Source organism: Trematomus bernacchii, unplaced genomic scaffold (assembly GCF_902827165.1).
Source record: "Trematomus bernacchii unplaced genomic scaffold, fTreBer1.1, whole genome shotgun sequence".
In the NCBI taxonomy this organism is placed as follows: Eukaryota; Metazoa; Chordata; class Actinopteri; order Perciformes; family Nototheniidae; genus Trematomus; species Trematomus bernacchii.
In genome coordinates this window covers 988061-1001385 of record NW_022987644.1, presented here as the reverse complement: position 1 = coordinate 1001385, position 13325 = coordinate 988061, and the positions used below count along the sequence as shown (strand labels likewise).

The 13325-nt window shown below is 38.9% G+C and overlaps 1 protein-coding gene across 5 annotated transcripts in view; it reads left to right on the top strand.

Moving 5' to 3' along the window:
* The first annotated feature begins 3605 nt into the window (after window positions 1–3605).
* Window positions 3606–13325, top strand: part of tlx2 (T cell leukemia homeobox 2) — a 14674-nt gene continuing 4954 nt past the window's right edge. For 3 of the 5 annotated variants that reach the window (XM_034133826.1, XM_034133824.1, XM_034133823.1), the window contains exons 1-3: window positions 3606–4741; window positions 11773–11985; window positions 12917–13154. In XM_034133826.1, the coding sequence (XP_033989717.1) occupies window positions 4234–4741; window positions 11773–11985; window positions 12917–13154 (959 nt within the window). In that variant the 5' untranslated portion in view covers window positions 3606–4233. The remainder of the gene's footprint in view (window positions 4742–11772; window positions 11986–12916; window positions 13155–13325) is intronic. The other 2 variants (XM_034133825.1, XM_034133828.1) reach the window with 2 other exon arrangements.

Here is a 13325-nt window from a genome sequence, read left to right as displayed (position 1 = left end):
TTTTAGCATTGTGTTCAACATGTTGGCAAAGAGCCTCATTCACACACATGCAGAGAGCTGCCTCACGTGAACAGGCCGTAATGTGTGGTGACGTAATGGAAAGGTTTTAGCTTTAGGAATAGTCTCTCAGTAAAATGTCCTGTTTAGTGACATGGTAGTTACACTTTCTGTTGAAAAATGGAAGATTAGTCCAATAAAGGTTTCCAATATTAAGTATCACTAGATAAGCTTTATAATGTTCATTTCTGTCTTTTTTCTCTTGGTCTACAAACCGAAAAAAGTGCCATATTTTGTTCAATTGTAATAATTAAAGTATGTCCTTAGGTCTCTGATATTACAGTAAGTTCGCACAGGGCAGATATATAACGTTTACTGCTGTAACAGTTTCAAATCATTAGTATTAACCCAATAGCTTTTCAAGTGGTTGTATGGAAAGAGGGCACCCAACAGAAAATGTGCAGATCATTTAATTGTTGTGACAGACTAAATATTGCTCAGAATGTTAAATGTGGTTTCTTGCTTAAGTTGATAAGAAACATCTCACAATGCTTAATAACCTTTCATTGATTAAGGCAGCTATAAAATAAACAATTGCAGGTATTGTAATGAAAAAGATACTCAAGTAACACCTACAATGGTAAAATAAATAGAACATGTAAAATAAATACTTGTGGGATCCACAAGTAAGGAGGGAGAAAATATAACCCCACATTTGGGCATCTACTCACAATAACATATGAGTGCTGCCAATGCACAAAGTTCCCCTAATGGCAAAAAGAGCAGGCTTTATAGCCACCACCCTTAGGTGCTACCAACTACAGGGGTGCTAGAGTCACACCTGTGTTTACAGTATAGTAATGCAAGTCAAACAATAATAACATGACCTCAAAATAATCAACACACATTATTAACCATGTATAACTAATACATGAACAAAAAAAACATGAAAAACCTACAGAAATATTTCCAACTTTAATCCACCCCCCTGTCCATTCATCTTGGTGAAACCTTCCCGGAACCATACACAGGTGTTTGTTTCCCTAGGGACTGTTTTGACAGTGGAATATGGGATTGTACACAGGAGAGCACAGGTACGTGTTTAGTTCTGGAAAACATATCTCTATCCTAAAGTAGCAATAACAACTCCATTTATTTAAGACCCTTATGTTGCATTTTCCTATTCTTAGCCATGGAACGATTGCAGTGAGCGCGAATCAAGCCATGATCATATAATAATTATGACATGTGGTGTGTCATAGCCAATCATCTGACATCCAGAATGCAGAATTGGGTGCACACAAAAAACAAAAGTTGTGTTTTACGCAACACTTGCTTGTCTCATTCTCCTACAAATGCGCCAATAGTTTCTGTTCAAAACCTGCCACGATATCCAACCCTGATATGTAGGCCATAGTGCAAACACTTAGCCGCTACTACGGCTCAAATGCAATGGAGACCGAGATCCAAACAGTTGAATGCACATGGCATCAACCTGCACAAACAGTAGAAGGCAATACAAGTTTAAACAGCCAAACATGATAAGAAAAATGTGGATTATACAAGTAACTCAAATATACAGTGTCACAGAATATAGGCCAATACTGTGCCACAATAACAGCCATTCCTCCACGTGAACTAACCTTTTATTTAGGTCATTCACCACTGAATTGGAGCTAAATGCTGCGTTACTTTTGGTAGCAAACGTGGCTGCCTGCTGATTGAGCCACTTACAAAGATATTGTATTGTTTTGATGGTTAAGTTTGGGAACCCCTGTGTTGGTTTGTCTCGCGGAAGGTGGCGCACAGTGATCCCAGGCAGAGATGTGTTGTCTCAGAGATGCTTTCCAACATTATTCCTCTCCTTCCGGCCCATAGATCTCTCTGGTTTTGCATAAACGGCCAATTACCTTGTCAGTAAGCTGATCTGCGGCTCGGTGCATCCTCTCTTCCCTTTTCATTTTATTGTAACACGCAAATATAAACAGGCCTAATAGCAGCTCCTCTCGTCCCCGCACGTTATTGATATGGCCTCGAATTCACACAATTGATTTTTATGCTTCCCTCTAGCCACCTTGTGCAGTTGAGAGATATCTTTATTCGCAGGGAAAGTGAAATAAGTGCGTAATAAAACGGTGATATATTAAATTCGTTTTTCCCCGTGTCGCGCTTTTATTGTGAGACATTTTTCATTTTTATTGAATTGAGACCCCGGCGATCCGAGTCGTCGCTCCGGGCGGGGAGAGGTTAAATAATTTGTGCAAATCAGCAACACATTTGGCTTCATGATGTCACTGGAGCTGCTATTTATTTGTTTAATTATCTATCTACCTATCCATCTATCCATCTATCCATCTATCCATCTATCCATCTATCCATCTATCCATCTATCTATCTCTCCATCTATCTATCTTCATTTTGCTCATGAGTCTATATGTTTTTTCGATACATATGCTAATGGTTGCTTTACATTTCATTACTTTGTGATAATGTACCTTATAGTGCCTTTAACTCGGGCCTGCAGTGCACACTTCCCGTCAATATCACTGGATTTATGGCTTCATTGTGTGCAACAGATTATTGCTTCAGCAGCTCTCTCTCTCTCTCACACACATAAATCTGCTCCACTATCTTGTAGGACACAGTGTACTTATGTAACCTGCCATTACAAATGAAGGGGAACCATTCAGGCCCATTCTGCAGCATGATGTGAAGCTTGCCATTTTGTTTTATACTCGCTCAGTGAGCATTGATCAGGATATTGGTGCTCTGGAAACTGGTGTGCTGGGAAACTCTTGATAGGTGAATATGTGGCTGGTTTAATTGCACAGACAGTGAGAACACACATAAATACACCCGTGTTCAATGGATGCTTTCTAAACGGATTTCAAGTTCTGTAACAAATCATGTCCAAAATGCAGGAGCCTTCTCAGGTGGAAAGTCACCAAACTAAATCTTATTATAGAAAATGTGTCCAGGGGCGTACATGTAATGGCTATGACCCAATGCATCACAATGAAGATACAAAACTAGCACTGGTATTATTTTTCGTGTTGTTGTTTTCTCTACTGTCTGTGAGCATATACCATTATTATTATTATTATTTTTTTTTTTTAAACATTTAAATGTCCCCAAAAAGCAAAGTTTACAGGAAAACATTTCAGAAAAGGAACCCAAAAATAAATAATACGAATTCCCATTTCCAAACTCACAAAGGACATAAAACAACTAATTAATTATAATAACATAAACAATTCCTTTGATTCTTATATATTTATATAATTTTCTGACATGGGTAGATACATGCATTTCTCGTTGAATATTAAACTGAAAATAATATATTAAATATTAGACATAACTATTTTTTCTTTTGATTGTATTCCGTATTTCTACCATGTATACGCGAACCAGTTTGAAAACAGCTTGACCCGGAGCTTCAGCAGCGCTAAAAGGCACACAACCTCCCGTTGAACACCAGGAAAGCTTCAGAAAATAAAGAAAGCTGCGGCTTCTTTAAGACATCCGAGCAAAACAACTGCCCTACAGAGGAGAAGGAGGAGGGAAGGGAGGGAGGGAAGAAGGGAGGGATGCGAGGGGATGACCGAATGGCAGCTTTTACGCAGAGGGTTGTCTCACCTGCTGAAACGCACTTCACCATTCAGCACAACAGAGCCATCTTTCGCTCTCACCTCCAATTAATATCCACAGCAGCGAGGTCAGCGCTTCCTCTTCGCCTCTTTGGGTTTGTTTTGTTTTGTCTGTGGTTTGATTTTCATGCGACGAGCTTGGGTATCCTACCATGCCCTCTGCGTATGGATCGTGTCTGCCAGAATAGGCGAACAAAGCGCATCAAGCCTCTCCAGAGAACTGCTTCCCCTCCAAAAAAGCACGGATTTGTGTCTGTAAGTACTCAGGATTTTGGCTTTTTGTTTTCCTGCTGATAGGCTGCCTTGTGTGTAGTTCACTGGGAGAAGCACAATGTTAAAGATGGATACGCTTTTTTCTTAGCGCGATGGATAGGCATTTCATTTAGGGAACACCCGATCCCAATGCTGGACAAAAATAATGGCAAGATTTTGGATAGCACCGGACACGTTATTGGTTTCCTGGGAGTAGAACAGACCTGTGTCGATGCTTGAAAACCAAATACTGCAACACACACACATTTCCCGAGGCGTGTATTATCATATGACAAAATTACACTGATATTGAAACACATCCCCGAATAAAAAAAATATGGAGCACACCGGGATCGAGGAGGTGAACCAGACGCACCAGCAGCAGCATGAGCCCATCAGCTTCGGCATCGACCAGATCCTCAACAGCTCGGATCAGTCCAGCGGCTGCATGCTGCCCAACCGGACCGGAGACCCGGATTACGCGCTGGCTCCAAATGTCTACAGCAATGGGTACAACAGCGTGTACAACCCGGCCTGCTCCATGGCGGCGGGGCTGGCCGGCTCCTACAATGTCAACATGAACATGAACGTTAGTATGAACATGAACATGAACGTTAACGTGAACTCGGGCGGCGCCGGAGGGGTGATCCGGGTCCCGGCGCACAGACCCATGCCTCCTCCGCCGCCGCCCGCAGTAGCAGCGCCGCATCCGCCCCCTTCCACACAACCGGGATGCATCGGACCCGGCATCGCCTCTATGGCCGGGATGGGGATGGGGAACGCGGGGAACTTCACCTTCCCGTGGATGGAGAGCAGTAGGAGGTTTGCCAAGGAAAGACTAACAGGTAACAACTCGATCAAAGGTTATTTATATATCCCAATATCACATATTTTACATTTGCCTCAGGGAAAGAAACCCCACAGTTATTCAGGTTTCATTTTGTTGAAGTTCAAACACCGTACACTTACAGCATCTGTTTTGCATTGCTTTTATTTCCATACTTTTGTATCTAACATGTAGAGAAACATGGTTTCCTTTGTGCTCCTGCAACACCTCTAGTCTGATTTGTGTTTCCGAGAATTATACAGTGTGTTCTCAAGAACTTTCAAATTCGTTCCTAATAAATCAACCCAAAGCAGAGTAGCATTATTATATATTACCGGTACAGTTTTGAAATTCTGACATTCAAGTGTAAAACAACCCCTAGTGAAGTGTTTCCTTGTTAGCCAAGGACAGACTAACATGTAAGAATAGTTTCCTTCGTTATCCTGCAACAACTGTAGTCTGATTGGTGTTTCCATGCATCTAATTCATAATAAATCGTCCCAAAGAGAGACATTTACAGTTTCAATTGTTTATTAAATTAATTATGTTGACTGGTACGGTGCACATTAATCAAAAATAACGTCATGTGGCAGCCACAATGCCTATTTTCTGTTTCTCTTTGCCACATTTTAAATTAGCTATACTTTTTCTCGTTGCATATGGCTTTGAAATTGCATAACACAATGTCGTTTTAAAAAGTTTTCATTACATTCGTGAGTGAAGAGCTAGTCTCCTGTGGCAATGAGACTTTTATATTGTTATATATTGTATTCTCTTAATTAATTTAGTTTTGGTGGGAGGGGGGGGTGGTTCCTCTGGTCTTTTTCTAATGACCCCATGAAGATGAAAATGAAGAACATAATGGATTTACGCATGATGTTCCTATTGTGTTTCATTTGCATCCACTTCATAATAAATCAACCCAAAGCAGAGTAGCATTATTGTGTATTTCCCATACGGCCTTACAGGTGTGCATTTCTGCCATTTACGCGTAAAACAGTCCCTTAAAAGATGAAGTGTACAGGATTAAACTTGGCCTAATAGCTCGACAGAGAGGAGCTGATTGTATCTTTAGCTTGTAATCTATAACGCATCTCATGCATACACAGAGTCAGTTTTATTAGCTGGAAGGGCAGTGTGATGAACGAGAGGAGGGATTGACATGGACATGCTGATGAATCAGTATTGGACCATCACTCTCCATTTACAGCGGATGACGGATAACGACGTTGCCCGACTTTTCATGAGGATGAATGATTTTTTTCTTCTCTTCTGTGAGCCAATTGAGAAAACAGGAAGATGAGTCATAATAGTAATAACATATGGCAGGTTAACATGTATACAAAAGTGGAAGATAACAGGTTTTATTTGTATTATTATTATTCTATATTCACGTTTGCCATTCATAATAATAATACTTGTTTGCTTCAATTTCGAGATACAAACTAAATAATTATGTATAGCTCTCAAAAAACTAATAATTCACAAAAAGTACAATCCTTTTTGGTTCTGATACTTGATTTTAATTTGCCCAGCTGCAATTTAAAAATACAGTTCATAAATGTAATGACAAAGCATTAATACAGCTGATTTGAAGACTTTAATATTGGGGATTATTCAATTCAAAACGTTTAATGGAATAACCATTAGACTCGTTTCATTTCCGAAAAAAACTGAAGAATATTTTTTAAATAATCAGAAATTAAGGATGCATTTTCTTTTCACAATACAATGTAATTCTGCGGAGTCTAAATAGTCCGTGTTATATTACATTTAATTTAATGGGTTCTAGCTCATATGGTTGCATTTTCTTTTAGGTTCAAACAATGTCATACACTTACAGCATCTGTTATGCATTGCTTTTTATTTTTGCTAGGCATTTAAAGCTTACATATTTAATTAATGTAATTATTTTGACATGTACAGCACAACATTATCGAAATAAATAATAATGTTGCAGCCAAAATACTCATATCCTGTTTCCTTTAGCCAGATGTAGAAAAAAGCCATATTTTTTGTATTTGCATTAAAATAAATAAAGATGGTAGAAATAGCATAACATAAGATGTAACTTAGAATAATTATTCGTGAGTGAAAGACCATGTCTCCTGTGGCAATGATACTTTATATTGTTATCTGTTTTATCTTTATTAATTTAGTTTAGGGAGGAGGGGGTGGTTCCTCTGGTCTTTTTCTCATGACCTCATCCTTATGAAGATGAAAATGAAGAACATCATGGATTTACGCACACACCCCCTCACCCCATCACCCCTTCACCCACCACCACCACCTCTCCAGGCATTAAATATTCACTATTCTTTCTAGCTGATTAATTATTAAATACTGGGGGACGATATGTCAACTGCAAAAAGATACAGTGTAAATAGGCTTATCAATTCTGCTCATAGTCACCGAGGGCCTCTCGTTTAATTTCTCTCAGCTTTGTGTCGCTGTAATTATTTCACAGCTTATATCTTTCCACTGTATTGATCCTCAGGAACACACACACACAACACACACACACACACACACACACACACACACACACACACACACACACACACACACACACACACACACACACACACACACACACACACACACACACACTGCTCTGCTTCCTATAAAAGGCCGTACATCAAATGGACTGTCATCTATCCTGATGGGCAGAGAACCATTTTAAATGTCTCTCTGTTTCATTTTTTTTCTTTTTTCCTCTCCTCGGTTTTCCAGCTGAAACCGGAGGAGAAAATCGGCCCCTTGCAGATTTAAACAGCTAAACATTTAGCCAAAGGCTTCCAGCTCTGGCAGCCATGGGAGTTTTGTGTGTGTGTGTGTGTGTGTGTGTGTGTGTGTCTGTGTGTTTGTGCGCAGGATGTAAAAGAAACCAGTTAAATTGCAAAACAGACTCGTTTTTCACCCTGGCGCGCGCGTCATTGTGGCCTAAATTCAGGTTATAAATCACGAGAAGTTGTTTCAGAGGATTACGCTTTGGGGCAATATGAATCATTTAATCCATCTCAGAAGAAAAAACAAGACTTGTATTTCCATTACTTGGTTTATTGATCACTATCTCCTCTCTGTAATTAGGCTACTCGTGATCGTATGGCAGTTATATACATTATTTGATCTTGTTTCACCGCAAATGTGACGTTTTTATTAACCCATAATTATCATCATTAATTATCAGTAATAGTATTAGCAGCAATAGGCCTATTAGTAGTATTTTGGTGACAGTATAGTAACTTCTCTATATCTGATCTCTCGTAGTCTCATTCTACTCATTCAAAAATGTGACTTGATTTTTTATTTGTATTTAAGCATTTTATTATAAAAAATAAAGGCTATAATAGTTTTTAATAAATGACAATTGAAGAACATGTTCAAAAAGTTCGTTAATTCACATTATATGTAAAACCAAAGTCATGCATAACGGGCAAAAAAAACATATCATGCAATATTAATAGCAATAACCATAATGATAATAACCATAATAATATATCATCATAATAATAATATGGTAGAAATAAACAATAATATGGAGCATGTTGGCACTTTTATAATAAACAGAGGCATTATAAAGCACGTTTGGCTCTACAGGCCACGTAGCTCCAATAAAAAACATAATTAAACCCTTTTTCTCTCCAATAAATCTCCTTCTGGCTGCTAATGGCCGCACACAGAAACATGTGACTTTATTTCCTCTTCGCGTTTCCGTGCTGCTGACTCTCGGTGTGACAGAAGACAGTGTCCCTGCCTTTTGTCCCGCATATAGTGTAATAAATAGCAATATATGTTCATGTTATATTTCAATATCCCCTTTAGAATCCATCGCGGATATATTTATTAGATTGCTCCAAAGGTAATATCCGCAGTGGGGAAGGGAGGCGCTGTCACAGAGAAGTGTTATTAAGTATAGCTGCTTTTATTATGGGAAACACATCCTCCATGGTAGCATTTTATTCTGTGATATGCTAAATTGTGTTACCCAGGCAGCAGATTCAGTATTCTCACATTTTATTTTTCATTTTTAAGAAGGAGAAGAAAAAGCCAGATCGGTTGTTTGACTTTATTTTCATTTTTATGGGAACAAGGTTTGTTCTACTTTAGACACAAATACATTCGATGCGTTTATGTTCAAAACCGGGAATTTAAATATGTTCCACCACAAACGCTGCTTCATCACTTAAACCGGTTTTTTTCACTGTGTTTTTAGAGCAAACAAAAACACATTAATGTACCTATTTGCATCTTTCACTTCAATCGCGTTTTATCTCGTGGGATCTCGTGGGATCGTCAAATCTTGGCAGCAATGTTATGAGTAAAGCTCCATGAGCTACACATAGCTTGTTATCTGTTTAATTCTGACATTTTGTTTTTGTTTTACTAAGCTCAATTCGTTAAATATTTTACCCTGAGTAAAATATACTGTTTACAATCATATTGCCTTATTCCTTTACTGATAAATGACTGCAGTGAAACAGCAGGTTTAACTCATGATTTAACACAAAATACACAATTGGCTTAATATAAAGACACAATGAATAATTTTGTGTGCCATATACTATATATATGAATACAGGAATATCATGGATTACTAGCAGTACAGTATAATAGTCTCTGATTAATGTTGATTTAAAATCCAGATTATGTTGTGCTTTTAAGACCACAGAAGCTAAATCATTACAGAATTGCTTGCCCTTTACAAACAGCTTACAGTCCAAATTATAAAACCAATGAATAAACCTGAATGCATATCTTTTTCTTTACCCTCTTGAGCCTTAGACTGTCTGCTAAAGTGTCACTGTATCATATATTTCTCAGCGTTTTGCCCTCTGAGACGAAGCTGTTGTGCAGTTGGCAGGTCTGGAGCCTCCTGCTGCATGTTGGGTTTCCTCTGAACGTGCTTGTATGTGCCTGGTCCATTAGTTAGCTCACAGATGGCCTGAAATAGCCGTCTAATGCAGTATTATTTAGCCAGACCTGCCGCTGGGAGCAACAACAGGCCTCGCTCTCAGCATGTGACCCGTAAGGCTACACATAGTTTTAGGCATCAAAAAGGACCAATTAAATACAACCATCGTAGAAACTCTCCATAGGAATAAGACAGATAATCTTATGAGGTTTACAAAACATACCATTAAGTGCAATAAAGTCCCGTTAAAGTCCCTATAAAGGGCCACAGAGGTGCTACAGTTTGCTGTGAGCACCGTATAGAAACATCAGATACATCATGGGGATTTTGTCACCATAAACTCATGATTAAAGCCTGTCCAAGCCCCAAAAGGAATATTAGAGGGATAACATTACCATTTTTACTATTATTGAGCACCAGAGAAACCCATAATGTGAAACCTGATAGGAATATTACCACAGCAGATAAAAAATAATAATGAGAGGAATGAAAACAAGACGTGTACACTATAAATCCAGCTCACAACACAATCAAATGTAGTGAGTTTTTTTTATTTCAGGCACTAAATTTGCATTGCTAATTTACACCCAGGTAATGATAACTTTATGTGACCTACTGTAGCAGCTATTCATTTTTATTTGACAAATCATTTGCTCTCGCATGCTTCAATTTGCCACTCGTGTTCAGCACCATCAGGGGACGTCGGCAGCTCCCTGGAAATGACTGCAGAGTGCGTAATAGCTTCATGTTCCATTTTCCATTCAAATTGTCATCGTCTGTGTGGCAAATGAATTTTCAAGTCGCTGTAACTCTGAGAGCGGCACGTGGCCCCCTCCAGGGACACCTATGCAGATGTTTTCATATTCATTTTGGCTTCTGGTGAGCTTTTCTGACAAAACAAAAACAAATAAACACCCTGTAAGACAGGAGGCAAACAGCTTGCTGGGGAGGAATGACACAGAGAGACAGAACGTTTTTTTTTTCTTCCTGTCGTTTGATTTACATTCTGCCTCAAAATGAGAATGTGGCTGGGGAGTGGATCTATGGCCAAGAACGATCCCCTTACATTTATCGATCTTCTGTTTACCCATGGCTGACAAAATAGACAGGGTTCATAGATATTTTATGATGCAGGAGATTTCTTGTTATTAATACCCAGACACAGTGATATGTGAACTGAACCACAGGGCATGAATAGAATAAAATGCAGGCTCATGGCAGAGTGCAATTCATATTTTCTTAAAGGAATAAAATGACAAAGGAGGTCCCAAAACAGTCCAGTCCATACATCCTTTATTTAGAAGGATACATCACTACCTCAAATTCAACATCAATACCTTCAAATTGTGTTCTGCAAAATATGTTAAAGTTGTGTAATTTTGCATGATCAATCCTGTGATATTTTATTGCTAGCAGTTTTAATGACAAATGCTTAATGTTTGATATTTTGTTCAGAAATGTCATCTTTAAATCTTATTTGTCTGATGGCAAATAATTGTATTTCCGAAATTGTGCTGTGCTAGCTTGAGGGACTGTGAATAGATTTTATATTTGTCCTGGCATTGTTTCAATTAGGTAAAAATGATTATAGTAAGAATGCTTTCACCACAGTGTCAATGAATGACTATGATTCTCATTGGCTAAAAAGTGTGTGCTTGATTAATCTCTGTAAGATGTTTTGTGAAAAAATGGAATATCTTCAAATGTGTTTCGTGTGATAGCAACAATTCTTATAAAATTACAAATAGTTTAATCACTAACATTGTTCTTTGCTACCTTGAAGGACTCTGAATAGGTTGCTTATGAAATGGTTTAAAATAGCTTATAGTGAAGTATACCTTTATCACATTATCAATGGATGCCCTTGGTTTCCTTGATTCTGATTGGTTTAAAGTCTTTGCTTCATTCATCTTTGTTAGCCTGCTAGTTGTCACTTATGTTTCTAAATGGTAGATATGTAATTTTGTAGCAAAACCCTTCTCAATGCTAACTTAAGAGAGGAGCAGTAAATTAGATCAGAGCAGCCTCTGTTCATCATTCAGGCTTCCTTCATGTGATTAGCTGAGTATGCTTTGGCGCCCGCACTGCTGCTGTGCTCCAGATGTGGGACCTGAATGTGTCTCCCTTTCCTTTAGGGGAGCAGGCAGAGGATATCCGAGCCGGAGAGGCCACAGGGGGGCCGGGGCCCGCCGGGTCCCTCTGTCCTCTCCCCAAAGGAGACATCGGCAGGGTCCCTGTCTGGAGCACGGTGGAGACGTTAGCTAAATGCTATTACCCCGAGCTCGCTCACCTGCGAGACGCCAATGGCTTTCTAGCAGACTATCCTTTTCCAAAGGGGGCTTGCCCAGGTGAGTCTCCCCCTCCCCCTCCCCCCACCATCAACCGTCCCTACCTCACCCATCTGATTGTTAGATATTGAAAGAAAAAAACAACTCATTTTTGGGAGAAGGGGTGGGATTAAATGAGTGTAAACATCTTCCCACCCCTTTTCGGATGTGTAATTAAGTACATCATTTGTTTATATATCATTTAGAATCAGTCATATTTTTGTATATCAATTTGACACTGCTTAATGTTGTATACTATAATAATTCTCATGTTAAATTTCACTATAATTGTTATTTTTTTGTATTATTGTTTTACACATTCGAAATAAATCTCATCAAATCAAATCAAATCAAATTATGAAAATGTGAAAGAATATTGCAAAAGCAGAATTGATCTTCCGATCATTTTTTAAGTGGAAGTGTTGCCTGTTGCAAGATATGCCTTTCTTGAATTGTATTTAAAACTGATTCCTTCTAAATGTCTCCCTATGACTTTACTTTTCTGTACAAACTGTTTTCAAAATCTGGCAGGGGAATATTAGCAGTAATTACATTTATCTTCTTCAAATGGCAGCTTCTGGGCCTTCTCTTAGTCTCCCCAAACACACTGGCTTTCCCAGAGTTAAGACAAAATGGACATTCATGTAATCTAACTAAAGACTGGAAAACAAAATTGCATTGATAACACGAGTGTAGACAAAAAACCTCAAGGGAAATAAGATTATATTTCAGAAGCACAGATCATTGAAGTTTAGAAATGGAAATTACAACTACACTAATAGATATTCATCCTTAAAACGTAGGGTTAGGGTTAGTCCAAACACCTCACTTAAGAATAAACTCATTGCTAATGCTTACATGCACTTTTTAAAGGAGTAACTTGATGTAAGTTTGAACACAGTCCACAAATTCCTTAAAATCATCAACTACATCTGTGTTGTGTTCCTTTCAGCAGCCCTCTCACCCTTCTCGGTGACCCGTCGTATCGGCCACCCGTACCAGAACAGGACGCCGCCCAAGAGGAAAAAGCCTCGCACCTCCTTCAGCCGGGTGCAGATCTGCGAGCTGGAGAAACGTTTTCATCGCCAGAAGTACTTGGCGTCGGCAGAGCGTGCAACCTTGGCAAAGGCCCTGAAGATGACAGACGCACAAGTCAAGACCTGGTTTCAGAACAGACGGACAAAATGGCGGTGAGTTTCCAGCCATACTTGAATTGTTTTCTGGTGTGAAAGTATAGAAAGGGAAGTCATTTACATCTTCTACGTGGCATATTATGCTCATAGCATCTCCCTCATTTTGTACTCAAGCAAAACAAAGAGGCTGTAGTGGGTTTTTTCAAACATTAAGACGGCATGTTCGTT